At 57.9% G+C, this 27,611-nt stretch overlaps 1 protein-coding gene across 12 annotated transcripts in view; it reads right to left on the bottom strand.

Moving 5' to 3' along the window:
- The window catches only part of ARSG (arylsulfatase G), a 104,051-nt gene that overhangs the window by 4,021 nt on the left and 72,419 nt on the right, over positions 1–27,611 (bottom strand). For 6 of the 12 annotated variants that reach the window (XM_065910698.1, XM_065910697.1, XM_065910699.1 and 3 more), the window contains 5 exons: positions 27,171–27,282; positions 25,515–25,652; positions 20,404–20,600; positions 19,383–19,463; positions 4,474–4,594 (listed from right to left, as the gene is read on the bottom strand). In XM_065910698.1, the coding sequence (XP_065766770.1) occupies positions 4,474–4,594; positions 19,383–19,463; positions 20,404–20,600; positions 25,515–25,652; positions 27,171–27,282 (649 nt within the window). Of the gene's footprint in view, positions 1–719; positions 742–4,473; positions 4,595–9,177; positions 9,287–19,382; positions 19,464–20,403; positions 20,601–25,514; positions 25,653–27,170; positions 27,283–27,611 lie in introns of all 12 variants that reach the window. The other 6 variants (XM_065910702.1, XM_065910707.1, XM_065910701.1 and 3 more) reach the window with 4 other exon arrangements.

Raw genomic sequence — 27,611 nt, 5'->3', positions numbered from 1 at the left:
AACTAGCTAGGTCATCTGCAGGGTCTGGTGCAAAATGAGGATGAAAGAAACCTTGTCCCCACATCAAGAATTTCAACTGTCAGCACAAGGAATTACGTTCATTATCCTCTGATAAACCGTAATACAAAAGAATATGAAAAATAATGGATACATACGTATAACTGGGTCACTTTGCTATGCAGTAGAAATTAACACAGTGTTGTAACCAACTCTACTTAAGTACTTTTTTGTGATTTCATTTTTATTTCTCTATTTGGTTGCCCCAGGTCTCAGTTGGCGCATGTGGGATCTAGTTCCCCGACCAGGGATGGAACCTGGGCCCCCTGCACTGGGAGCACAGTCTAAGCCACTGTTCCACCAGGGAAGTCCCCTAAAATAAAATTTTAAAAATAGCTATTTTATTTTACTTACTACCCTTGGCCCCCAAATTACAGTTTTCAAGATGGCCAGGGCATGCCGGGGACATGGGTTCGCTACCTGGGGCGGGGTTGTGGGGTGGGGTGCTAAATCCTACAGACCACAGGGTATGGTCCCCCCTACCCTGCAAAAAAAAAAGAATAAAGAATCGCCCTCCAGAATGGAGTTCAGGGTTCCCAAGGGCAAAGTCTGGTAGGAAATAAATGACCAGCATCATTGGAAATCTGGGGGCTTTGGGCTGGAAGCGTGAGACCGCCCTGCTATGAATCATGACCGATATATATCGCTGGAAAGGCGCTTACGTGATTCAAAGTTTCCATGGAGCTAAAAAAAAATGAGAAACATCTGTTGGAGCAGTAAACAGCTGTCCCCCCCGAGTTTCCCGGCCCTGAGCGGGTGCCAGCGAGGGTGGGCCCCCCCAACACCTGCCACTTCCGAGCTCTCGTGACAGCGCCCGCGATCCCGGCGGCGTGATGACAGCAGGCCCGGTCCAAACAGGAAGAGGATCATAACTCAGAACCCTCACCCCTTCCAGCCCAAGGAAGCCAAGCCTCTCACCGCAGGAGGCTGTGTTGTTTCCTTCTGGAGAGGGCAGGAAGTTGGGGGGGAGGCGCTTGGAAAACCTATTGTCAGCGGAGCTGCAACCTTACTCAGACACCCAGGAGATGGGAGCCCTGGTGTGTGGGTCAGAATCCTTGACACCGTGTGACTTTTAGTAACAGAAACTCCGCAAGGGCAGACAGTCGCGGGCAGGATGTTTACTCATGTTGCCAGGCACCGCTTCCGAAATCCAAGAGGAAGCAGAGTGGCTCACCCTCAGTCCCGTGGATGGGTTTGGAGGACTCTGTATGCGCACTTCTCTCCCCGCTGAGCCTACCCACGGTGGCGTTCTTGTTTATATCAACAGAGGAAGGAGGCTGGCGAATTTACACACTCACAGCTGGAGCCATTTCCTCCCCAGGGCACACGCAGTCCGAATTTCAAAGATAACTTTATCTTCTGCAAACATGTGCATCTTCTTGGTGATTTTTCTTACCTGTTCGCTTTATTCGATCCTATCGCCGTTTTTCAAGCAGGAGGCCTCTCCTTACTTTAAGCCCTGGAGGCCAGTGCCTAGGTGACATCCCCAGAAAGCCAGGAGGGGTCCCAGCCCTTCGGGTGGGGGGGGCACAGACCCCCGTCTCCAAAAGTGGCCAGCCTTGTGCCAACCGCTCTGGACAGCGTCTCTGACCACTAGGGGCCTCTCTTCTCCTTAAGAGAGGTGATCAGTGGTCCAGAGACGGAGACTCAAGTGCTTCGCCAACGCGTGGTCTCCAGGGATGGACTGGGCGTTGCGTGACCACACGGCCCCAGGTTGGGCGGGGCAGAGCAGGTGCAGACCTGCTGCAGAAGCCTTCCGCTGGCTGACCACTCTGGGCCTTGGACGTGTCAGCCTGGGGCGGGGATAAGACGTGACCAGCCGTGACGCTGCCACCTCCGGCTTCCACCCGGGAACCAGGCGAGCCCCGAGTGGGACCTGCGTGCGCCCCTGCGCGCCCCCTCTCCCCGCGCCTCCCCTGCCCGCCTCCCGCTCCCCGCTGCGGCTACCCTTGGTGCCTGGACACAGACCCCCCCCCCCGGACTGCAGGCGGAGGAACGCACAGCTTAGTCAGCAGCCGTGGTTTTGAACATCACAGACAAGACGGCCCTGGCTGTCCACGAGGTGAGCGGTGAGAAGACCGCTCCGCAAGAAAACCGACAGCCCGGCACCTGCTCTCAGCGCGGGGCCCAGGGGCGGGGCCAGGATGGGCGGGGCCCAGGGGGCGGGGCCAGGATGGGCGGGGCCAGGGTGGGCGGGGCCATGATGGGCGGGCCCAAGGGCGGGGCCAGGGTGCACGCGGCCGCGTTGCTTCAGCTTGCCAGCTTGCCGCCACCTGTTTGCAAAACGGAAGCACCCAACGGCTGAGGCGTTTTGCATAGTTTTGAGATGACAATCTAGGGGTTCCTTCGAGCTTCTTGAAACTGGAATGGTTTTCTAAACCAACCCACAACCCATACCAGAACCTCATAAGCCCAGAATATAGCTGAGGGTGAACACTAAGCTGTGTTTATTAAAACATACATGTGTATGCTGTGGGAGCGAATGAATACATTCTGAGTATTAAGGAATGTTCCAAACAGGTGGAAACGTTTAAATCTAGCTTTTAAGGCTGTCATGTGCCCCTGGATGTCCCAGAATGTCTGATGCAGTGCCTTGCACGTGATACTCAGTAAGTGGTTAGTGAATACAGAAATATACACACGTGTATGTGTGTGTACACACACGTATATGTATGCACAACTCAGTAATCACTCCTATGTTTCCCTCCTGGTCTTCCATCAGCAACTTCAAGAGAATTTACAATTGTTTCTTTCGGGGCCGACTAGGAGAGGCCAAGGTGGGCCTCGGGGTGAGAACCCTCCTGCCACCTCAGGAAATGAAAGAGACTCAGGTTCGATCCCTGGGTCGGGAAGATCCCCTGGAGGAGGGCATGGCAGCCCACTCTAGCATTCTTGTCTGGAGAATTCCATGGACAGAGGCTATACTCCACGGGGTAGCAAAGAGTCAGACATGACTGAGCCGACTTAGCACACACTCGGAAAAGACCAAGGCCGAACTCAGGGCCAGCGGCAAGTGACGCTGACCTCTCAGGTGACTTTACTAACTCTGCAGGGGGTTAACTAGGTTAACTAGTCCTTGGGGGGACCGGGCCGGGCCCACAGGAGACGCACCTGAAAGTCCCTGCAGAGCTGCTGGTGAGTGGCAAGGTGTGGGGGTTCCCCTTGGGTCACGGGTGCTGTCAGCCCCACTCCAGCTGTGCCCCCACCCATCACACATCCCCACAAAACCCTAAACGACGCTGTGGCTTTTATCAGGCCGTCCTGCCAGGTCGCTGGGGCCCAGGTTAGTCACCACGCAGCCCTGAAGAGGGGCCCCGTGAGTTTGCGGAAAGAGGCAGCCTGAGAAAGCCGGAGGTCTCCGCCGGCTGTAGACGGAAGTTCCGCGCCCAGGAGCTGGCTCCCACGGGCACTGGGACCGCGTTGAGGAGCCAACGTCGAAGCTTCCTGGTGACCTCAGTCGTCCTCCTGGACACTTAGGAGCATCTCTCTGCTGACGCAGTCAGCAACCCCCCAGGGCCACATACCACCAGCTCCCAGCCCAGGGGCAGGGAACCTTCAGGAACTGCCCCAGGACATTCGACTCACTTCCCTGTGACCCTCGGGAGGCCAGAAATAGACGCTTTGATGTTCGGGTCCCTAACTGGGAGGCCAGGCCCGGTTCCCACCCGCCCCCTTCCCTCCTCCCACTTCCTCTTCCTTTTGGCAAAAGTAAAACAGAGAGAGACAGCCACCGAATGCTTCCGGGAACGCCCGAGAGGGGCCTGGGGGCTGGAGGACTGTGTGCACTGAGTACTCCAGGAGCCAGGAGAGGTCAGGGCCCCCAGGACATCATCCATCCATCCACTCACTCATTCATCCATCCCGCTCAGTCATCCAGTCATCCACTCAGTTCTCATTTATTGCATGCTGGCCGGGTGCCAGACCCCGCATTAAGCATACTGAGAATTCCACAATGAGATTCCTGCCCTTGAGGAGCTTTCGTTCGGGCGGGGTCAGTGGAGGGGGGAGGCAGGGAGCCCCATGATACACAATGCAGACACTGCTCACACATCCCATCCAGCTAAAAACTGTGCCTTCTGCCTATGTCATGTCAGAAAATTAAATGATGTTGAGAAAAAAAAGAAAAAACCATTTGTTACAGGGAATAAGTACCCATGGATGCCCGCCCTAGGCCAAACTGCTACATAGAAATCTGGGTGATGAACTGAACTGACTCAGGAAGCAGAGCAGGGAGTGGAAAGAGGCTCCTCTCAAAGGAGGCCCCCTCCCCAGGGTCTGACGCACTGGACCTCCAGTGGCCACTGACGGACATCTTCTGAGGATGGGCCTACCTGCACAGAAGCAGGCAGACACCGATGGGGGGCAGAAGGCCAGCCTCCAGACGAGCCCGGGAAGACACGCACCTCCTCCACTTACCCTGTGTCCTGTCTGTGCCCGGCCGAACAGCACCTGCGAGACGTCCAGACCATCAAAGCGTCGTCCTCGGGGCAGGGGGGCCCCAGCCAGGGCCAGCACGGTGGGGAAGATGTCCAGCACGCTGCGGGAAGACCAGGCGGAGTCGGCCCCAGTGTCCCCAGACCCTCTCCTGGTCATCCTGGGGCACGACCCACCCGGACAGCCCCCAGCACGGGCCGTCTCTCTGCCCGGGTTCAGTCCCTGGGTCAGGAAGATCCCCTGGAAGAGGAAATGGCAACCCACTGCAGTATTCTTGCGTGGAGAATCCCATGGACAGAGGAGCCTGGATGCTGCAGCCCACGGGGTCGGAAAGAGTCAGACAGGGCTGAGAGACAGCAACAGCAAGTGTAGCGCGCCGGGAGCTCTAGTCCATGCTCTGTGATGGCCGAGACGGAAAAGGTTCTAAAGAGGGGCTCTGGGACAGAGGACGGGTCAGTGGGCATGAGTTTGAGTAGACTCCGGGAGTTGGTGACGGACAGGGAGGCCTGGCGTGCTGCAGTCCATGGGGTCCCAGAGTCGTACACGAGTGAGAGGCTCAATGGAACTGAACTGATGTGTGTGTATAACTTTCACTTTGCTGTACAGCAGAAACGGATACATTCGACTCCAATAAAAATTAATTTTTCAAAGTAGATGAAAAGAGAACTAAGGGGCTCTACCTGTCACCGCCTGGGCCACCACCGCCCGCCGAGAGGGAGCAGCATGTGACCAGCATCTGCAGGGGAATACTCACTTCATTTCCCCCCCTGGGTCTCGCCTGTGTTTAGAATGCGGTCATGGGTGACACGTCCCGTCCCCTTTCATTCAGCCCGTTTATTCCTTTTACAAACTAGTCTATGTTTGGGGGCAGGAGGGGAGGTGCTCAGTCGTGTTGGACTCTTTCCGACCCCGTGGACTGTAGCCCACCAGGCTCCTCTGTCCATGGGATTTCCCAGGCAAGAACACTGGAGCGGGTTGCCATTTCCTCCTCCAGCCCCGCCACCCGAAGGCGGCCACGACGGCGGTGTTCCTCCTCTGGTGTTCTCTGAAGTCACGTGCTCCTATTTGCCTCTACCCCAGGGCACATCTCTCTCCTGCATTCTGGTCAGAAAAAAAGTTCCAGCAGGAACAGAGCTGCGAATCTGAAGGCCAGGCTCACCAAGAGTCGGTGGGACTCAGTGGAGACCCAAGGTCCGGCCCCGTGAGGCCGGACATCCCTGGGAGGGGGTGCCCACCCGAGGCTGGGCTCTGGCTTCCCCAGCCCTGGGTCTGGAGGGGAGCCTCACTCCCCAGGAAGGGGTCTCAGAAGGGACCCAGCAGGCCATCCACTCCCCTCCTCAGGCCCAGGGCTCCACCCACAGCAGAGCCTCCCTCTTGACTCGGAACAGGGGTCTCTGCTCTCCCTTTGGCCTCCACAGTCCCCGGGGCCGGCAGCTTATCTCCTGCGACGCTCCTTCCAGGAGCTGGCACCCCACACGCGTGCAGAGGCAGGAAGGGCAGCAAGCCCTCGTGGAGCACGGAGCAGCCCAGAAGCCGGTCCAGAGTTGGGGATGCGGGGGGAGGCTGCTTCCTAGAAGTGAGGACATGACCTCGGGGCAGGTGTGATCTGCAGGCAGGAAGTGAGAAGTGGGGGGCTCTGGTGGGTCGGTTTGGGTGCAGAGGCCTGAACTCTGGGTCTGGAGTGAGGCAGGGGCTGGCAGAACCCCCTCTGAACTGTGAAGAAGCGGGAACCAGCCCAGGGCGTGGGGAGCACGCTCTTCAGCCTCTCTCAGTTGCCATCCTTCCCGCATGGGATTTGCTCGGGTTACCCCCGGAGGAATCTAAGTGCCCCCCTTCTTGGCCCGGGTCCCGTGGGGGAGGCTGGAGAGGCTGCAGCTCCCCCAGCACCCCCAGGTCCCCCCGGGAGACCAGCAGTTCCATCCACCTTCCAGGGAGCAGAGTGCACCCAGAGCATCAGGAAAACCCGACACCAAAGCCCGCACGTCCGTGACCGAAGAGTGCAGCCCGGAGCGGGGTCGTTAGGACCACCCGTCCCCCAGAGCCTGCTGCCAGACACAGTAACAGGGACGCGGTCTTGAAAGGGGAGGCGTGGCTGGGCCTTGCCGGGGAGGGTGGCGCCTAGCCCACGGGACCCCCTCAAGGGCCCTGCCTGCTTGTAGCTCCTTCCGGACCCTCTGCCTCGAGACAGCCGCACCCCCTGCACGCAGCAGCCTGCCTTTCTGACCTGGGAGAGAGCCGTGCCCCCCTCGCCTGGGGGACTATCCGCTTTCCTGGCAAAACAGACCCTTAGCTGTTTTTCACATGAAGTTATTTCACGTCCTTCCTGCCCCGATCGTCTCTGTGGACTTGGCCCAGGAGCCCCCACGAGAGTGGTCCTCGGTTCTAGACAGAGACAGGGCTCCCAGCTCAGGTGCGAGCAGACCCACCCCTTTCTGCACATAACCCAGGGCATCGCACGACAGTGCTGACTCAACCGGCATGAGTCTCCTCCCAGGGGGCTCAAGACGCTGCCAGGGGACGTCCCGGCCGTCACAGCTGGGGCTGGGGGAGCCGCTGGCATCTAGAGACCAGGGATTCTAGCAAACATCCTCAATCGCCTGGGACACCCTCCACATAGAGAATGGTCCGGCCCAAAACGTCAGCAGCGCCAAGGTCGAGAAGCCCCGCTTCAGGGCTTTAGGGTCAGACCACAGGGCCCTTCCGGCGGGGGCTGCCAAGCCCTGCCCTCCCGAAGGGACGTCGGCTCCAAAACAACAGGAGCTTTCGGCCTGATGCTGCTGCTGCTGCTGCTGAGTCACGTCAGTCGTGTCTGACTCTGTGCAACCCCGCAGACGGCAGCCCCCCAGGCCCCTCTGTCCCAGGGATTCTCCAGGCAAGAACACGGGAGTGGGCTGCCATTTCCTCCTCCATCGGTCTGATGAGCCTGTTCCAACATCCAGTCCCTGGAGCCATGCCTGATCCATACTGGACACAACGATCCATCTTCATTGAAGAATTTTATGATTTGGTTTTGGGCGTGGGGGATCCTAGCTCCCCGACCAGGGATCGAACCTGCACCGCCTGCATTGGAAGGCAAAGGTTTAGCCACTGGACGGCCAGGGAGGTCCCCAAGATGGGCTTCCTTGGGACACTCACCAGTGAGCCCCTCAGTCAGCTCTCACCTCTGAAGCCTGAAATAATCAGCTCACGGATGCCGCTGCATCGTGGCACCGTGACCGATGGAAGGCACAGACGCCGTTCTCAACTGACAACAGCGTGCTTGGCTCCTGGTGAGGTCACCCGCGAGGTGGCCGAGTTCCCTGCGCACGTCCAGCCCAGCACGTGAACCCCTGGCCTGCCTGCAGCGAGTCAGGCCCAGAAAAAGCAGCCCGCCTGGCCCACTTCCCGGCCAGCCTGACGTCACAAACTCCAGCCCGAGCTGTTGTTCACACCTGCTGGTCACCCCCCTCCCCAACGGTACTGGGCTGACCGGGGGCTCCTGGGGGCCCAGAGGCTGCGAGGGACAGGGCCTGGCCACCCGCAGCTCCGGCATCACAGCTGGTTGCCCGTCTGTCCCCCCGGCCTCAGTCCCCCCACCCCTCCCCTCAGGACGCTGGAGGACTCCAGTGAGACGTGCCCTCCTCCTCTGGGCTGTGTCCTCTAGCCCAGGACCCAACTGGTTGACGGCAAAGGACCTTTGGAACTAGAAAATTAGCCTTTAACCAGAACAAAGCCTCTGAGCGTGTGAGCAAGCACCTGGGTGCCCCTGCCCACGGGCACGGGGCAGACCACGAGGAGGACGCCCCCCAGTTAGGAGTCAGGGCCGCGTGGTGTTGCGTTCAGGATGTTCACCACGGCCGAGCCCTGTGCCCAGGACGTGGCCTCTGGGTCAGCCTCGATAAGGAGATGAGTGTGATCTGAGATGTGATCACATTGACAGTCTGCAAAGAAAGCAGGCGCTTCTTTGTAGAAGCTTCTTAGGCAGAGGCAGGAAGAAGGTCCTCAGCCAAGGATTCAGCCTTTCCTCCCCAGCCAGGGGGACCCTCCTTCCCTCTCTCCTGTCCAGGGCACGTGAACGCCTAGACCCCTCTCTCAGGGCCATCTGTTCCGAGTGACCCCACCTCGGACACCTGCCCTACCCCCGAGGGGGGAGTCACTCGTGTGCAGTGATCTGTTCTCCCCCGCTCCCCACCGCCAGCTGGCGTGTGTGCATGCTAAGTCACTTCAATCGTGTCCGACTCTTTGTGACCCCATGGACCTTAGCCTGCCAGGCTCCTCTGTCCATGGGATTCTCCAGGCAAGAATACTAGAATGGGTTGCCATACCCTTCTCCTGACCCAGGGTTGGAACCCAGGTCTCCTGCATTGCAGGCAGATTCTTTCTCATCTGAGCCACCAGGGAAGCTTAGCCCAAGATGAAAGTGGTGATGACGCTGCTGCAGATACCACTGCGACCAGTGTTGCCGGCCGTGCAGCCCACCCAGCGCCCTCTTCCCAGAGACGGTCTCCCCAGAGGAGGGCTTGCAGAGCCCCCCGTGCTCCTGCCTTAAGGAGCTCACAGGCTGGCCTGCAGGCAGCTCCGCACGGCTGCAGTCTGAGGCTGGGAAGGCCCTGTGGACGCCTGCCCAGGGTCGGCGAGGCGGAGGTCTCCAGTCACCCGAGCACACGCCTTCTCCTTGCATCTCAAGGAAACGGCGGGGGGTCGTACCTCAGCAGCGCTGCGCTGGTGACGTTGACGGGGACCCTGCCGGGCCAGTAAGCCAGGGCCGGGACGCGGTGCCCTCCTTCCCAAGTGGTCTGCTTGGCGGGACTTCCTCCTGCAAGACAGGGAGGCAGTCGGTTCTCTGTGAGGAGCGGTCCTTCCCGTCAGGGATGCTCTGAGAGCTCCCAGTAATTCCAGCAAAGGCCCAGCTTCCCTTGGAAATCAGCCATTTCTATTCACCTAGTTAATCCCTTTCAGTGTGTGTGTGTGTTCAGTCGCTTAGTCGCGTCCGACTCTTGCAACCCCATGGACGGTAGCTACTCGGTCCACGGGACTCTCCGGGCAAGAACACTGGAGTGGGTTGCCATTTCCTTCTCCAGGGGACCTTCCCGACCCAGGGATCGAACCTCGGTCTCCTGCATTGGCAGGCGGATCCTTTACTCACTGAGCCACCTGGAAAGCCCAATCTCCTTCACTACGTGCTTTTATTTTACTGGATAAAGGTGTAAATTGCTGCCTCTGTCCCTCGTTATGGAATCACGTCCCCTAATTCCCTCACTCCACTGATGACCGTCAGCTTGCCTGGCTTCTTCACTGACTGGCTTCCTGAGGACCTGCACGCCATGACCCGGCAAACAGCCTGCGCCCTCAGCATAGTAGGCCTTCAACAAACACCTGTCAAATAAACGGATGAATGAACGTGTCTTCCTACAGGTCATGTTGAGGATGGGAAATAAAATCATTTGACTAAAGGCAGAAATTCCCCCCAGCTATTTGATCTGGCATAGATTCTGCTGTATTTTCCTTTTGCCTCACTCCCCCCCCCCCCCCCCCGCCCCCGCCGCCGGCTGCTTTTGTCTGCCTTTATTTTTGAATGAATGAGTTGTTCCGATGTTGTGGAGACAGCATTCATAATAGCTCCGACCTCTTACCTCTCTTGGGGAGGTAAGAACAATCTATGTGCAATCTACGAATTTCCACTGGGTAATTAAGGGAATTCTTTATGTAACTACCAAGTCAAAAGTGACCAGCAGTGTAACGGTGACCAGCGGGCTGGAAGGGATGAGGTCATGCCTTATGGAAACATCCTGAATACACGTCGCGTTGAATTAACCATGACCATCCCCACCACTCCCACACACGCCCCGACTTCAGCCCAGCTGAGCCAGGAATTCCACACAGTTAGCGTGTCAGAGGCCTTCCAAGGCGAGGCTGTGTGTGCCTCACACAGGCCGCGGTCATGCAACGGCCTTATGTTTGGCTGGCGTGAACAGGGATGGGGGGAGAGGACCAGGCTGCCGGGACTCTGCAGCGCCCACCCCGCAGCGAAGGCAACCTTTGAAGTCCCTGGCCCAGCTCGCAACACCGGAAATGCCCAGCATTCTTGGAATTTTCTCATAACCAGTTCTGGAGTCCCCCCAAGTGTTGAAGTAAGAAATAAAACACCCACCAACCCGCGTCCGTATGGACGGTTCCTGTGTAGGGGTGTGGGGCTCTCGGAACCAAGTGGGCCTGGTGGGAAACTGTGGCCTGGCCCGGGATGTCTCGAGCCCCTGGTCACCATCCAGAGCCCCCTCCCATTATTCACGCACATGCAGCAGAGAATCCGGCGCTGCAGGGGCATAAATCACACTCCCACGTGGCGGCAGAATGCATGACTTATGCCTCTGCTCCGGGCCAAGAGCAGGGTGGGAGCATCGCACGTGCAGGAGCCCTGCACACGTTCACCCCCCACCCACAAGGGGCGTTTCCGGGGACGCTTGGGGAATAGGTGGGTGAGAACATGGAGTCCATTTATCTGCAAGTCCATGGAACATAGTATCCCGATGAACTTGCTTAGCCCCAGATGCTAAGGAAAAGCGAAGTCTTCGATTCCAAGAAACCAGTCAGTGATTCTGCGGGTCAGCCAGAAGGCCCAAGCTGGGGGTGTGTACAGTGATGGGACTGCGGGCACCAGAGTCAGCACTAGAGTTGCATCTCTGCCTCCAAGATGCTTCCAGAGCGCACACTGGCCCCTGGGCTTCCCAGCACTAGTGGTAAAGAACCCTCCTGCCAATGCAAGAGAGGCAAGAGACGTGGTTTCGGTTCCTGGGTCGGGAAATCCCTGGGAGGAGGGCATGGCGACCCTCTCCAGTATTCTCGCCTGGAGAATCCCGTGGACCGAGGAGCCTGGCCACCGTGCATGGGGCAGCAAAGAGCCAGACTCGACAGCACGCACACAGGCTGTCATCAGTGAATCTGCTGACTGGTCCTCGCCACTAGGGGTTCTGCTCACTTGCCATAATCTTCTATATCGTTCTTTTTCAGACGATTAACTTCCCTTATTCTTTTTCAGAGAAAAATATGTCGATGTGTTTGCCTTATTTCAGCAAAGAGTTGAAAGCTGGAGAGGTGAGGAGGGATTGAGCCAGTTATGAAACATGTACAGGTCAACAGAGCGGACAGCCGCCTGCAAAGATTAGGGACCGGCACAGAGAGGAGAAGGCGGGCTGAGAGAAGCCTTGTGGTGTGGACACTTGCAGGGGCGAGGGGGCAACCCCCCATCTATGTTTTGGAGACTGGCCGGCTGACTCCTGTCTGTGCCCTGGCCTCTGGCTTTACCAGAAAGACACATTGATATATTCCAGCCATGCCCACAAGCCTTGTACTTGAAAGAAACTTATCTCAAGAGCCCAGAGTGCGGGTAAGCAATTATAAATATATATATGTATTTATATACATACACACACCCCACATCTTCTCGCTCCAATTTCCAGTATCCAGTATCTCGTCAGCGTTGCTAGGGTGGACCGACTTTGAAAGGTCCGGCTGGCGCTGCTGGTGGGCTCCCGGGGCTGATGCCTGATAACCAAGCATCTGATGATCAGAAACACCTGCCGCTGTGTGCTGGGCTTTATCCGCACCAGCAAGTACGGAAACCCACGGTAGCCGGCCCCGGCCCCCTGACACCCTTCAGCGACACCTGCTCCTGCTAACGGGCCCTCAGCTTGCGTTTAACACGGGAGTAGTGGCCCCAGTGGTAAAGGAGTCGCCTGCCGGTGCAGGAGACATGAGAGATGTGGGTTCGGTCCCCGGGGTGGGAAGATCCCCTGGAGGCAGGCCTGGCAACCCACTCCAGTGTCCTTGCCTGGAGAACCCCATGGACAGAGGAGCCTGGAGGGCCATAGTCCATGGGGTTGCACAGAGCTGCAGATGACTGAAGTGACTTAGCAGACACACACTAGTAACAGTAATTTCCCCAGTTAACTGAGCCTCTCCCAAGCACCAAGTTAAGTGCACCCCTGAACTCTCCCGTAATCCTTAGGGCAGCTTTGTGAGCTGAGCACTGCTAGTCTTCATTTTTCAGATGCAGAAGTTGAAGCTCAGAGAGGTTAAGTAATTTGCCCAAAGTCACACAGCGAGGAAACAGTCAAGTCAGGATTTGAGTCCAAGGCTGACTACATGGCTGGCACCCTCAGTCATTAAGAACTTCTAGGACCTTCCAGGACTGTGATTCCCATCCCCGTATGCAGACTCGAGTCACTAGGGGAGCTTTGAAGAAATACTCACGCAAAGGTCCATTTCCCAAAAATTGTGAGTTAATTGACCTGAGCTGGGGTCCAGACACCAGGAAAGGTCTGTAAAGCTCTCCTGGTGAGTTCATGTAGAGCGCGCCAGTTCCAGGGCAGTAAGAGAGGGGACATGATACATCTCGAAACTAAACACAGCGTGTGTCTCTAATGACAGGTTTTATGTGGCCTGTGCCTTTACGCCCCGGAGAACAAAGGGGACCTACGTTACAGTGAGTAAGAACAACAGTTGAGTCCAGCCCGTAAAGTAACACGTGCAGGTTTTAATTCCAGAAGCTCTTTGTTCGTGGGCAGCAAACTTCATCCCTGGACCAGTCGCAGGGGCATATCCAAAGCCGTCAAATTTGGCTTTCTGCTGAGAGGCCATGTTCGACGGCCAAGAGAATGCATTTCGATGCACTTGTGGTTAGTTATGACTCTAATTAAGGCCGAACCTCTTAGTTAAAGCAATAAATATTTAGCCTCAGCAACCAAAACATAAACAGAAGCATGATTCATGAGTGGCTTCCTTCCTCCTCCCTGGCTGTGCAAGCAGAGACCGTTCCGTGATGCGTGGAGGAAGCACCACCTCGGTCCGCGTTCAGACACACGGGCGCGTCCCAGCAAGGGGCCCTCCCAACGCCACGGCCCCCTGAGTCAGAAGGGCAGGGCTGCTCACACAGAGGCTGGCAAGCCTCTCAGCACACAGAGCCACGAAGGACCCCTGGAGATGCTGGTTTTGTAAGTCTCGGGCGGGGCTGTCATTCCAGGCCTCTCTGACAGCAGTCTCTGGGGACCAGAGGCTGAGAAAAAGCAGTAAGGTTAAGGGGAGAAGGCCTTCTCATTATGAGACCTGGGGCGGTACGTGGGGTCTGAGCTCCCCCACCAGGGATCGCCCACGGCCCCTGCATCGGAGTGCAGGGTCTTAACCGCTGGCCCACCGGGGATGTCCAGGCAGAAACCTTAATGTCCCTCTGTCTCCTCCTCCTCAGTCATGAAGGGGCAAAGTGGCTGTACTGGTCTCACGGGACGCTGGAAAGCTGACGTCAGACAATGTATATAAAGTTCTGAGCAAGGCCCTCAGGCACCGTGCCTGCCACGGGAGTGCCCAACAAACGCGAGCCAGAAAAAAGCCAAACAAAACAGAGGCACGACAAAATCCCCTACAAACAGAAACCGGCAGAAGCTGCGTCCTGGCAGCCCGGGCACTGAGTTCAGGCCTCTGACAACGTGCTTTGGTGCGAAGCGGACTTTGCTTTTAAACTGAATCTGAATGTCGTCAGACAGGAGCCCTCTGTCCCACTGACCGAATCCCGAGTCCTGTCCACAACGGGCGAAAACAAGCATGTGTTCATTTAAACTACCTGCGTGGCCCCTCGAGCCATTCATATGAGTGTCTCAGGGCAGAAGAACACGCCTGTTCTGAGGAGCCCACATTCTATGAACTTCTAAAGAAGCAGGCTTCGTTTCTAAATATAAATATGTGCCTTTGCCAAGGATGCCCGGAGCTCACACACTAGTTTTCTAGAAACACACGGCAGCCAGGCCTCTGGTGGGGCCAAGGACTCCAGCTGGCCCGGGGTGGCCGTGAGCAGGCTGGGGGCATTCTGAGCCTGGTGGCCACTGGTCCCGTCAGCAGACCCTGATCCCAGCATCCTCCCCACCCCGCACCCCCTCTCCACACCCCCGCACCCCCTCTGACCCCTGTCCACCCCCCGTACCCCCTCTGACCCCTGTCCGCCCCCCTCTGACCCCTGTCCGCCCCCCACATCCCCTCTGACCCCTGTCCGCCCCCCTCTCACCCCTGTCCGCCCCCCTCTCACCCCTGTCCGCCCCCCACATCCCCTCTGACCCCTGTCTGCCACCCTCTGACCCCTGTCCGCCCCTCTCTGACCCCTGTCCGCCCCCCTCTGACCCCTGTCCGCCCCCCACATCCCCTCTGACCCCTGTCCGCCCCCTCTCACCTCTGTCCGCCCCCCTCTCACCCCTGTCCGCCCCCCACATCCCCTCTGACCCCTGTCTGCCACCCTCTGACCCCTGTCCGCCCCCCTCTGACCCCTGTCCGCCCCCCACATCCCCTCTGACCCCTGTCCGCCCCCCTCTCACCCCTGTCCGCCCCCCTCTCACCCCTGTCCACCCCCCACATCCCCTCTGACCCCTGTCTGCCACCCTCTGACCCCTGTCCGCCCCTCTCTGACCCCTGTCCGCCCCCCACATCCCCTCTGACTCCTGTCCGCCCCCCTCTCACCCCTGTCCGCCCCCCTCTGACCCCTGTCCGCCCCCCACATCCCCTCTGACCCCTGTCCGCCCCCCTCTCACCCCGTCCGCCCCCCTCTGACCCCTGTCCTCCCCCCTCTGACCCGTCTGCCCCACGCACCCCCTCTGACCCCTGTCCACCCCCCACATCCCGTGTGACTCCTGTCCGCCCCCCCTCTGACCCCTGTCCACCCCCCTCTGACCCCTGTCCGCCCCCCACATCTCCTATGACCCCTGTCCGCCCCCCTCTGACTCCTGTCCGCCCCCCCTCTGACCCCTGTCCTCCCCCCTCTGACCCCTGTCCACCCCCCTCTGACCCCTGTCCGCCCCCCACATCCCCTATGACCCCTGTCCGCCCCCCTCTGACTCCTGTCCGCCCCCCCTCTGACCCCTGTCCTCCCCCCTCTGACCCCTGTCCGCCCCCCACATCCCCTATGACCCCTGTCCGCCCCCCTCTGACCCCTGTCCGCCCCCCTCTCACCCCTGTCCGCCCCCCTCTGACCCCTGTCCTCCCCCCTCTGACCCGTCTGCCCCACGCACCCCCTCTGACCCCTGTCTGCCCCCCACATCCCCTCTGACCCCTGTCCACCCCCCTCTGAGCCCTGTCCGCCCCCCGCCCCCCACGGGACAGACAGCCCGGGTGGGAAAGGTTATGTAAGCTCCTGATAGCATCGTGTTACAACCAAGGTCTCCCAGAAGGCAAGGATGCCAAATTCAACAGCATGTTTCCTCATCACCAGGGGAAGGAAGGAACAGCTCTGCTCTTCAAATAAAACAAGGAAAGATTTTCCAGACAGAGAAGCCGTCCGTTAGGGGACAAACAAGGTGCTAGTTCTGTCCCGAAGAGGAAGTAGGTCTGGAGCGGGGGGGAGGGCCGCTGCTGCGACATGGGGTGGGGGGATTCGGGCTCAGCAGCAGCCCGTGCCCCTGGCCCCTCCGCTTGGGGGAGGCCAGGGCACTCTGAGGTGCCCCCTGCCCCCGGCTCAGCCTCTCACCCCCGCAGGGAGCCGGCCAAGCCCCGCGCAGCATCCTCGCCCAGCACGGGACGAAACAGCGCTCCAGGAGACGCTGCCTCATCCCATCAGCTGAGCACCGCCCGGGCCAGGAGAGGAAGAGAGGAAGGGGAGGGGGCGCCAGCGCGTGGCCTGCCGTCCTGGGCTGGCGGCAGGGGAGCGGGCGGCGCTCCGGGTACTGTTTGTCCCGCTCCGTTGTGAAAACATGGACCGTCTTCTCGGTTTCCTCGACCCTCGGGATGGGCCGGCTCCCAGCAGGACACACAGGCCCCCACTGACCAGGCACCTGCCTGAAGACGGGCCGGTGGCCCAGCAGGACCCCAGCCACACCCCCTCCACCTGGGCCCTGCCTGGCCCCCCGGAGCCCCCCGTGGCGTCGCGGGCAGAGGGGAGGGAGACAGCTGCGGCCAGCGGGGCGGGGAGCCGATGCGGAGGTCGAGGTCGGGGCAGAGCTCAGCCCGCGGCCAGGGGCACCTGCGTGACCCCCCGGGAAAAGCAGAGGCGCCCGGCCCCACCGCATGCTCAAGCGCTGCGTCCCATGGAGACGCAGCCAGACCGGGCGAGGCCGTGCCGCCCCCTCCCAAGGCTGTCATCTCCACGCGAAGGAGCCCCCGCCTCAGGGCCGAGTTTCCCGCCGCCCCGCGAGGTGGGTCTCCACCGCTTGCAGAGGGGGACCCTGGGCTGGAAGGGGCCAGGCCTTTGGGCACCAGATGCTCAGCTGAGTCGGACCCCGGCTCCCGGAGCCCCTCTCCACCTTCCCACGGTGCCGCCCACAGATTCAGAGACACTCAGACAGTCACAGGGCCAACCGGAGTCTCCTGGACGACCACGGTGGGCAAAGAAGACAGGCCGGGCGTTCCAGGCACTGGGGCAGTCGGTCAGGGATGACGAGCACGTGGGTGGGGGTGAGCCGGGTGCTGGGCAGACCCTGCAGGCCCCTCGATCGGCGGCCCCGGGGAAGCCCCCGCCCTGCTCAGCCTGCGGGCCCCTCACTGGGCCACCGAGGCGGCGGGGGAGGGGGGACCCGGCTGAGCCTCCGAGCCGGCGCTGTTTGAACACGACCCCTATTCATCAGCTGACTCGGTAGAAATGAGGTTCGTGCTGGCCCCAGCCCTGGCTGCACCCCCATCTCAGCCTTCACAGCTCACCCCCGTGCCTGGGGAAGCGGGCGACAGGCGGTGAGTGCTCGCAGTGGGGGGGGCGGGTTTTGGGGTGATGAAGCTTTGGGGGACTCAGCAGAGGTGAGAGAACGCGTTTAAGGCAAACACACAAAGCTCTGCCTTCCACACCAGGAGATGATGACCAGTGAGTTCAGCGGCCGCTCGCCATCTCATACAGATACGAGATCATAGAAAAAGCCTTCTTTTCCCTTGTGAAGAATTTGACACCCACAGCACGTGGCCTCACGCATATGCCCACAGACACCACAGCTTCCCCATCCATTCATGGGGACGGACACTCCCTGGGGCTCAGAGGTCAAGAACGCGCCAGCAAACGCAGGAGACGCGGGTTTGACCCCTGGGTGGGGAGGCTCCCCTGGAGGAGGGCATGGCAGCCCACTGCAGTGTTCTGGCCGGGAGGCTCCCATGGACCGAGGGGCCTGGCGGGCTGCAGCCCAGGGGGTCACAGAGAGTCCACACGACTGCAGGGGCTGAGCGCTCACAGTTCGTTCTAATGATGATTCAGAGCCCCCTCCGCACTGCGCCGGACTCACGCGTCTCTTCTCTTTCCATTCATAAGTTCCTCCTCTCTCTTCCCTACAACACATTTGCAAGCCCGGTTCACTAGTTTAAAACTGCCTCCTAACAGACAAGATGAGACAGGTCCTCAGATAGGAGGTCAGAGGTCTCCTTCTTGGGGAACAGAAAGATCCCCAGAGAGGGACTGCTTCCTGACAGTCGTGTCCCCTCAACCTCGGCCTCCACGCCGTCAGGATTTTCACCCTGGAGAGTGAAGTGATCGCAGGCCCCTCTGGCGGAGGACGGCACCTGGCCCGAGGGCACATCAGTACAGAGAAGAGGGGCTGCCCCCAGTGAGCGCAGAAACCACGCCCGGCCGGCGCTGGATTTCTCTGGGTAAGAATCTGCCTGCCAGTGCAGGAGACGCGGGTTCGATCCCTGGTCTGGGAAGACCCCACAGGCCTTGGCGCAGCTAAGCCCGTGCGCCCCAACCCCCCAGCCCACGTGGACCCCAGCTTGGAGCCCACGCTCTGCAACGACAGAAGCCACTTGTGAGAAGGTCCCGCGCTGCAGCGAGAGAAAAGCCTGCTCAGCAACGGAGACCTGTCCCAGACAAAAATAAACACACACATAAAATTACTTTATAAACAACCTTCCTCCTCCACCCAGAGGTAACCACTGCCTCACGCATTGTTGCCGCTGTCAAGACTTTTCTGAGACTACATGTACTTGGTATTAGACAGTAAGATCATACTTCACTTATGGTTTTGTGACCTGCGTTATCCACTGGAAAGTATTTAATGTCACTGTTTCCAGGTGAGTCATAGGCACCGTTTTCGGTGGGTCCCTCGTGTTTCTTTAGACGCGTGTGCCATGACTTCCTGGAGCACTTCTGTCTCGCTGGAGACTTGGGTTATGTGTGTGTGTGTGTGTGTGTTTAAATCTGCAGCAATGAGCACTCTCTTACATACATCGTTGAGCACTTGGCTAACTATCTCTTGAAAACAAACTCTTAAAGGAGGAATCAGAGCGCCATCCGTCATGCATATTGTTTAAGACTTTCATCCGTACTGTCGAATTGTCCCCCCGCAGCACTGCCTTTCAGAGGGTGAGGTCCCTGTGGGGAGACCATCCCAGAGCAGATGGGCGCTGAGCTGAGGGTGAAGGATGCTTAAATAAAGAGAGGCAGTGCGGATCAGCAACCTCGACGTGGTAGCAGGCCTGGTTCCGTCCTCCGCAGTATGTGACTCCAGGCGAGTTTCTTAGCCTCTCTGAGCCTCTTTCTTCAGCTGTAAATGGAGTTATTACTACCTGCCTCTCATGAAGGTTTAGAGACGACACATACGGAAGCCTGGCATAATTGTGCACTAACCACTTCTTAGTGAAGTAATGGTTGGATGGATGAAGGGATGACTGTAAAAAAGGAAAGAAAAGAAAGGAAGGGGGAAGAGCAAGGACGTCAGGACGAACGCAAAGGCAAGTGTGTTTGCTGGACGGCCCTCAGCCTGGCCTCTGGGGGCAGGGCTGACGCCCTGGAGGAAAGGAAGGGATGCCCGAAAGCACACCGAGTTTCTCCGTCCCAAACTGTTTCTTTTCTGGGAGCTGGTGCCTGTGAGTAACCTGTTCCTGTGTCACAAAGATGCCCCAAGCCCGGGAGATAAATGGGTCCTCCCAGAGGTCACGTCTCCTGTCCCCACCACCGGCGGAGACCTTACCTCGACGAGCCTGCCACAATCCAGTGAAGGGCCCCACACTCCCAGCCAGCTCACACTTCTGAGCCCACGGGCCATTGTCCCCTAGAAACCAGGAAAGGCAGCACAGACTCAGTGGGCTGCGGGACACCGCCAGCCGTGGCGCCACACCCCGTCCTCGCCGCGAGTGGAGACAAGGACTTGGGAAAACAAGTGTTGGAGGACCACCTTTTGGGGCGAGGGCGTCTGCCTCCCACGGGCCCGCAGAGACGTGGGCTGTCCCCGCCCCGAGCTCACCCCACGCGGGATCTCTGGCCTCTGGTTATGGACTCGGCAGTCCCGTTACCAGTGCCTTCAACTCAGCAACTGTTCGCTTTTTCTTTTGTGGCCACACAGCCTGTGGGGCCTTAGCTCCCTGACCAGGGATCGAACCTGCGCCCCTACATTGGGAGCGTGGAGTCCTAACCCCTGGGCCACCAGGGAAGTCCCCAGAAACTCCTTCCTGAGCAGCTGTGACGAGCCCGTGCCTCCCACACATCACTGCCTGACCCTCCAACCTGCGGTGGAAGAGGCTCGACTGCCAAGGAGGAGAGAGGGGCTCAGAGGGGCTAAAGGAACTTTCCCAACGCAGAGGTTCAAACACCAGTGTCCACAGCCCTCGCTGCAGACAGCGACCCCCGACCCCCGGTTCCTGGGTGGGGTGGGGGCGGTGGAGCGGGGCTCCGAGGACTGCCCAGGGCGACACAGGCTCATGGCGTCAGTCACGCGCTGACAATTAGGAGCAGTCCCCGGGCGACCCTGGCCAGCACCCGAGGGGCCGCAGGGGAACCGAGCTCTCCGTGCAAGCCTGTCCGGGGGTGCGGCCTCGGGGACCCCCCAGACAGGTGCTCAGCACACAGGCCCCTGAGCACCAGCGGGGCCCCACGTTCAGGGCAAACCCCCTGCCGCGGCGCAGAGGCTCACGGGCTGAGACGCTGCTCCTCTGGGGGCGCGTGCAGGGTTACCCATTAGCCCCGAGGGAGGCTGGCTGCGGTTTTCTGTTCACCTGTAAACCAGAGGAACGTGTTGTTTTTCCCCGCGAGGTCAACTGTGTCCTTGATCTGGCCCACGAGGCGGTCCATCTCCCGCAGACCCGCGCTGTACGGCCTTAGACTCCCGGGTCCTGCTGACGGCGGCGGCCCGGCCAGGGGCACGTGCATGTGCGCCAGGCCCACGTACAGCAGGAAGGGTCTCCCGCTGGCGCTGAAACGAGAGAGCCGGGGGTGACCCCCCAGAAGGGCCCCGGGGCCCAGGGAGCACACATCTGTCTACAACCTACAAAGACAACGTGGAAGCGACCTGGTTAGCGGGTTAAAGTCTGGGAGTCACCGCCATCATCGTAACCACCCTTTAACACTTGCTGCAAAACTGACTCACGGTGTCTGAATTCGGGCTCATGAGAACACCCAAGTTCCCTTTTCCGGATGAAGCGTCAGGGGCTCAGGGAGACTGAGAGACGGACCCGAGGTTCATAAGCGACCGCATCCGGGTCCAGATTCAGACCCGGCTGGGAGCAATGTGCCAGCCCTGAGCTGCTCATGCTCATGCCTAATGCACACATGCTTTTAGGCTTTATCTGCTCTGTCAGAGCATCCAGGCCCCCGTGTCCACTCCCAGCCTCGGGCCTTTCTCGGGGATGAATGGATGAGTCAAGGTGGCCACGGGAAATTCCAGGGACGCGGCCAGGAACGTCCTGCTGGCGTCCGGCCGCCCCTCTGCTGCTCCTGCAGGGTCCTCGGGGACTCTGCTTCCTGCCTGCCTCCACCTGCATCCCCGCGGCGGGCAGGGTCAAGGCAGCATGAGGGAGCCTGTGGGGGGACGGGCTCTCACAGGACACAGCGGGGGGGGGGAGGCCTCAGGCAGGTTCTCAGAGTGACCGAAGCGTGGCTATCCGGTCACCAGTTGGGCCAGGAAGAAGGCTGAGCACCGAGGAGTTGATGCTTTTGAACTGTGGTGTTGGAGAAGAGTCTTGAGAGTCCCTTGGACTGCAAGGAGATCCAACCAGTCCATCCTGAAGGAGATCAGTCCAAATAGTCATTGGAAGGGCTGATGCTGAAACTGAAACTCCAGTACTCTGGCCACCTGATGTGAAGAGCTGACGCATTTGAAAAGACCCTGATGCTGGGAAAGATTGAGGGTGGGAGGAGAAGGGGACGACAGAGGATGAGATGGCTGGATGGCATCACCGACTCAATGGATATGAGTTTGAGTAAACTCCGGGAGCTGGTGATAGACAGGGAGGCCTGGCGTGCTGCAGTCCATGGGGTCGCAGAGAGTCGGACGGACTGAGCGAGTGAACTGAACTGAAACTGACACTTAACTTTCAAAACGGCCTGAGCTTTCCCGGCTCACCTCGGTTCACAACCCCCCCCCACCACGTCACGTTCTCTGAGTCCCCCCAGGCTCAGCTCAGCCTCACACCTGGAGACCCCCTGCATCCCAGCTCCTGGGGTCCCCCGATTGGGACTGGGTGGACTCAGCTCTCTCTGAAGGACAGACGTCCTGGATGGGGACCTGCTCGTCCCCATTTTAATCAACAATTTCTTTTTTATACTAAGTATAAAACAAATGACTTCCCAGGTGGTGCTAGTGGTAAAGAACCTACCTGCTGATGCAGGAGACGTAAGAGACAGGGGTTCCATCCCTGGGGCAGGAAGAGCCCCGGGAGAAAGAAGTGGCAGAGTAGGACACAATTGAGTGATTAACAAGAGATAAATACTTAAAAAAAAAAAAAAAAAAAAAAGACAACTCAGGAGAACCTCCTGTGTAGCCCAGGGAACTCTACTTAACATTCTGTGGTGACCCACATGGGAAGGGAATCCAAAAAGGGGAGGATATTTGTAGAGGTGCAGCTGATTCACTTTGCTGTGCCAAAGAAAGCGATACAATATTGTAAAGCAATTATGCTCCAAAAAAATTAAATAAAAAAAAAAATCAACAATTTCCTTGCTACACTTCTATAGTTTCACTGTCCCATGCCGTAGCCACACCATGTGTGGCTATTTCGATTCATGAAAATGAAATAAAAGAATGCAGTGCCTCACATGCAAGGGATGAGCCTCGTAGACATCATGCTATACGGAACGAGCCATCGCCGAAGGACAAGCATGGTCAGACTCCACTTACAGGAGGGCCCCGGCGCGGTCAGCTTCAGACAGACAGGAAGTAGAATGGTGGTTGTCGGGGGCTTCGGGCAAGGGAAGACAGGGAGCCGGTGTTTAATGGGGACAGGGTTTCAGTCCGGGAAGACGAAAAGTTTCTAGAGGTGTATGGATGACCCTGGGCCATTCACTTAACCTCAGTCGTCAGCGCAGTGGGGACTGCCAAGCCTCCCCGGCAGAGCTGTGACTATTAACCGCCCAGAGTAAGCACTGAATAAACGGCAGCCTTTAAGATCCCCCAGAGAAGGAAACGGCAACCCACTCCAGTATTCTTGCCCGGAGAATCCTACGGACAGAGGAGCCTGGCGGGCTACAGCCCTTGGGTTACAGCCCAAAAGAGTTAGACGTGACTTAGCGTCTGAACAACAGAGAACATCACTTACATGGGGAATCTAAAATAAGACACAAATGAGCTTATCTAAGGAACAGAAACAGATTCACAGAGAACAGACGTGTTGTTGCCCAGGCTGGTGGGGCTGGGGTGGAGAAGGAGGACTGGGATTTGGGGATCAGCAGATACAAATTATTATAAGTAGGTGGATAAACAAGAAGGTCCTACTGCACAGCTATGACTATACAGTTCCGTGTGATTATAGGGAACTGTAGTCAACATCCTGTGATAAACTAGAATGGAAAGGAACACAAAAAGGAATGTATAATGGAGCCACTTTGCTTTACGGTAAAAATTAACACGACACTGTAAGTTAGCTACGCTTTCATTTAAAAACAACCAAAGAAAAGAATCAGCCTTCAGCATTCCTGCTAGGTCAGGAATCTAAGGAAAAATGTTCAAAGTCCTGGGGTGAGACCCTTGCTGAGCGCGGGCAGGAAACCACCGTCCAGGGACCCCCAGCGGTTCTGACAAACAAGCCCAGGCGGGGTTTGGGGTCACGGAGGAGAAAGGAACACAGATGGGGCCTCGTGCGTGCTGACTCTTCAGAAACCACGGGCGACCCGGCAGGTCAAGTCCTACGGAGGCCAGGTGCCTGAGGATCACTCTCCACCAAGTTAAAACCCAACAGGATTCATGTGACTTTTCACTCAATAACGAATTAATAAACTCACAAGTGCTTTGCCTCTTTCCCAAAACAAAGAGTTTGCTCGCTGACATGCTTGCCTTTCAACTGGTCAGTTAACTGGTTTGAGCAGCACCATTTCCTTTTCAGGGCATCCGTCACCCCCCAGCTAGCTGCTACGCCCCCAAACCCCCAGGAGCACGGAGGCCCCACTGCGAACGTGGCGGGGACAGGCTCCACCAGCCACGGACTGGGCGCCTGCCCCAGGGCACCGTGAGGCCAAGACAGCCCCCAGTGAGAGAAGGGGCTTTTCCCTCTTCAAACCAGCTGTCTGGAAGATACAGAAACAAGCAGACCAGCGAAAAGCCCTGGAAAACTTGTAAGATGCCGCCTCTAAAGCCTAAGGCGCTGCCCTCAGAATCTGGGTCTAGAGCAGGTCGTGTGATCAAGTGGAAATGAATACCGGCCCCCAAGGACACCCAGGGTCTAATTCCTGGAATCTCTGTTACCTTGTACGACCAAGGGCACTTTGTAGACACAATGAAGCTAAGGGTCTTGACATCAGAGGCTTTTCTTGGGCTGTCTTAGTAGACCCTAAGTGTGAAAGTGTTAGTCGCTTCGGTCGTGTCTGACTCTTTGCGACCCCATGGACTGTAGCCCACCAGGCTCCTCTGTCCTTGGGATTCTCCAGGCAAGAACACTGGAGTGGGTGGCCATTCCCTTCTCCAGGGGATGGTCCTGATGCAGGGATCGAAACTAGGTCTCTCTCATTGCAGGCAGGTTTTTTATTGTCTAAGCCACCAGAGAAGCCCAGTAGACCCTAAACGTAATCACAAATGTCCTCTCGGGGGAGGCAGGGGGAGGCTCTTGACTACAGAAGAATAAGGGCAAGAAGACCACAGGAGCAGAGAGCAGCGTGAAGTGGCCAGGGAGCTCCCTGGTGGCCCAGGGCTGAGCACGCCACCCTTCCACTGGCCAGGGTCCACTAGTGCGGGAACTAAGACCCTGCAAGCCCTTGGTGTGGCCAAAAAAAAAGAATGATGCAACCACAGCCGAGAAATGTCAACAGTCCCCAGAGGCTGGGAGACACAAGAAACGGTTCTCGGGACTTCCGGTGGTCCAGGGGCTAAGACTCCACCCTCCCAATGCAGGGGGCCCAGGTTCAATCCCTGGTCAGGGAGCTAGATCCCACACTGCAACCAAGCCTGGCACAGTCAAAAAAATAAATGAATATTTCTTAATAAAAGAAAAAGAAACTATTCTCCCTGGAGACTTGAGAAGGAAACAGTCCTGCTGATACCTGGACTTGAGCCCCCATGAGATGCATTTCAGACGTCTGGTCTCCAGATCTGTAGGAGAATAAACTGCTGTTGTTTCAGCCAATAGGTTGGGGGTAAGTTTGTGATAGCAGCGAATGTGCCCTGCCAACTAAGGAGCCCAAGAAACACTCTGAACGCACGGAAGATAGCGGATGGGCCCCGGCCTCGAGAGGGGGACACGCCGCAGAGAGGACACATGGCCATGACTAGGGCGTGCTCTGAGCAGGACCCCGGGAATGGACCTGCACCTACAGCCCTGGGAACCCAGGCCTGGAGCCCCAAGACAGGCTGTTTTCCAGCTTTATTTGTTGCAGTTCAGTCGCTCAGTCGGGTCCAACTCCTTGCAACCCCATGGACTGCAGCACACCAGCCTCCCTGTCCTTCACCAACTCCCGGAGTCTTCTCAGAGTCATGTCCACTGAGTCAGTGACGCCATCCGAGCATCTCATCCTCTGTCGCCCCCTTCTCCTCCTGCCCCCAGTCTTTCCGAGCATCAGGGTCTTCTCCAAGGAGCATCTCTTCCAGGAGACGTATGTGCATCTTTGTTGGGCAATGGAACTCTGCCACGGCTCTGAACCCAGCTGGGCCAGGGGACACGGGGGTGGGCGCAGGGCTCCTCACCTCGCCTGCCGGATGAACTGGGTGGCCTTCTCGGCGTACTTCTGTGCAAGGGCGCTCAAGTTCACAGGCTGCTCCACGATGTTGAGGTTTTCGTACAGAGGAAGGGCCACGTCAGAGTAGCAGTCCCGCTCAAGGTTCCTGTGTGGAAACCACAGATGGTAGAACACTCATTCCCACGACCCGCACCTTGTCCGACTCCTTTGTCACGGAGTCGGACAAAACGCCGTGATGCGGCGATGCACATAAATACAGAACACCAAGCAGCCTGGCCCAGACGGTTTTTCCAGCCTCACACTTCCTCTGAGTGTGAAGCTGATACAATACCTCCTTCCACAGCCTTCCAGCAGAAATGTGCGCTCCTTGGGCAGGCCCGGCCGCTGTATGAGGCTCCCAGTGACTTTTTTGAGCTAGGGTGTTATTAGTTCTATTTTCCTGGGAGAGAAACTGAGGTCTAAACAAACTGAGATGCTCAAGCAGAGTCCCAGGGCCAATCAGTAGCCTTGACTTTTCCCACTGACCCCACCCTCCCAACTCAGGGGGACCCAGGGGGACTCTCCAGTTCCCCGTCACGGCCCCAGTGTGACCCGGGCCACGAGGTAAGCGCCGTCCCTGGACAATCAGGAGAAGCACTTGCCTCGGTCCGCGGCCACACGGACGACAGGTCAGCACGCAGGGACTTAGACGGTGACTGTCTCAGTAAAGGGCCGTTATCACACTAACTGCTGTGTTATTGGTAAGCCATCTGAGACTCACTTGCCCCAAGCGGCCCAGACGTCTGCAAGCCTTGCAAATAACCGCAGTGCACGCTCGGACCAAGCAGAGCACCTGGCTTTATCGCCTGATTACGGTGTATCGCCTTTCTCTGATGGGAAACGTACTGCGTGCTGACTACAGAATACTGGAAAAATACAATGAGAGAGAAAAAAATGAGAACTTCTTAATGGCACAACCGGACTGAATGAACCATGGTCGCCATTCTGGCGTATTTCCTTTGGGGCTATTAGAGGTGTAAATACAGACGCAGTTCAGATCCGTGTTGATGATTTGTTTCCTGCTTTTTTCACTTACTATTCTATTGTGAGCACTTCCCCATTTCACTGAATACGTTTTGAAAGCATCCTGTTGAGAGCCTGCCGGCATTCCAACGCTGGACGCCGCCTTATTGCGGGCGGGGGTGGGGCGCGCCAGGAGCCTGTGCACTTTTCCTGTCTCCCTCCTATGTCCCCTGGCGGGACAGGTGCGTGGTCCAGGACAAGAGGGGAGGCCACCCGCGTGAGACCTGGTAGCACCCCCCCCCAACTGAGCTCAACAGTCCAAGGAAACTGGAAAATTCCAATTTAAAAAGTGCTGTCCCCTCATCTCCACAGAAAGTGTTCTTGCCCGCCACGCACATAATGCATAAGATTTGCACTAAAGGTACGTGACCTTTCTCTTTTTTTGGCTCAATCTTTTTATTTTTCCATTTATTTTTATTAGTTGGAGTCTAATTACAACATTGTAGTGGTTTTTGCCATACATTGACATGAATCAGCCATCGCGACCTTTCTTTGCTGCGGTTATTGGTCCTCCGAGGCCTCTCTGTCTCCTCTGGATGGACCACCCCCCGGGACTTCCCCTTGCTCTGACGCCCAGAGCCGACACCTTGGGCAGAATTACCTGGACGGTCTGTCGCCCCGGGGACACGCCGGGCAGGGGGGGTGGTTGTAGCCAGGGGTGTCTGTGCAGCCCATGTCGTGGCTGTAGGGGACCCCAAAGTAGTAGTCAAAGCCTGGAACAGAAGCACCGGTTAGACTGCGGGCCTGCGTTCTTACACCCAGGACAGAAATTTAATTTTCCGTGATTTAATTCTGCAGTGTTATGAGTGTGTAATTAAAAGAGGATTTGATGAATATCCCTCGGTAAGTATGCAAGGAAAACACGTTGCTGGCTCCCGGCCGGCCGCAAGACTAGATTTGCAAAACATCTTGTGATTAGAGTTAACCCGAAGGGGAAGGAAGCGGGGAGAATTCCTGGACTCCTACCGTGCCCAATGCTGTGCTGGACACAGCAGGAAATATCTGGGGCAAATCTACTCCCTGCACGACACTCTGAGGGACA

This window comes from Muntiacus reevesi, chromosome 18 (genome assembly GCF_963930625.1).
Source record: "Muntiacus reevesi chromosome 18, mMunRee1.1, whole genome shotgun sequence".
NCBI lineage: Eukaryota > Metazoa > Chordata > Mammalia > Artiodactyla > Cervidae > Muntiacus > Muntiacus reevesi.
The sequence above is the reverse complement of the archived record's forward strand: the minus strand, read 5'-3'. Positions and strand labels throughout refer to the sequence as shown.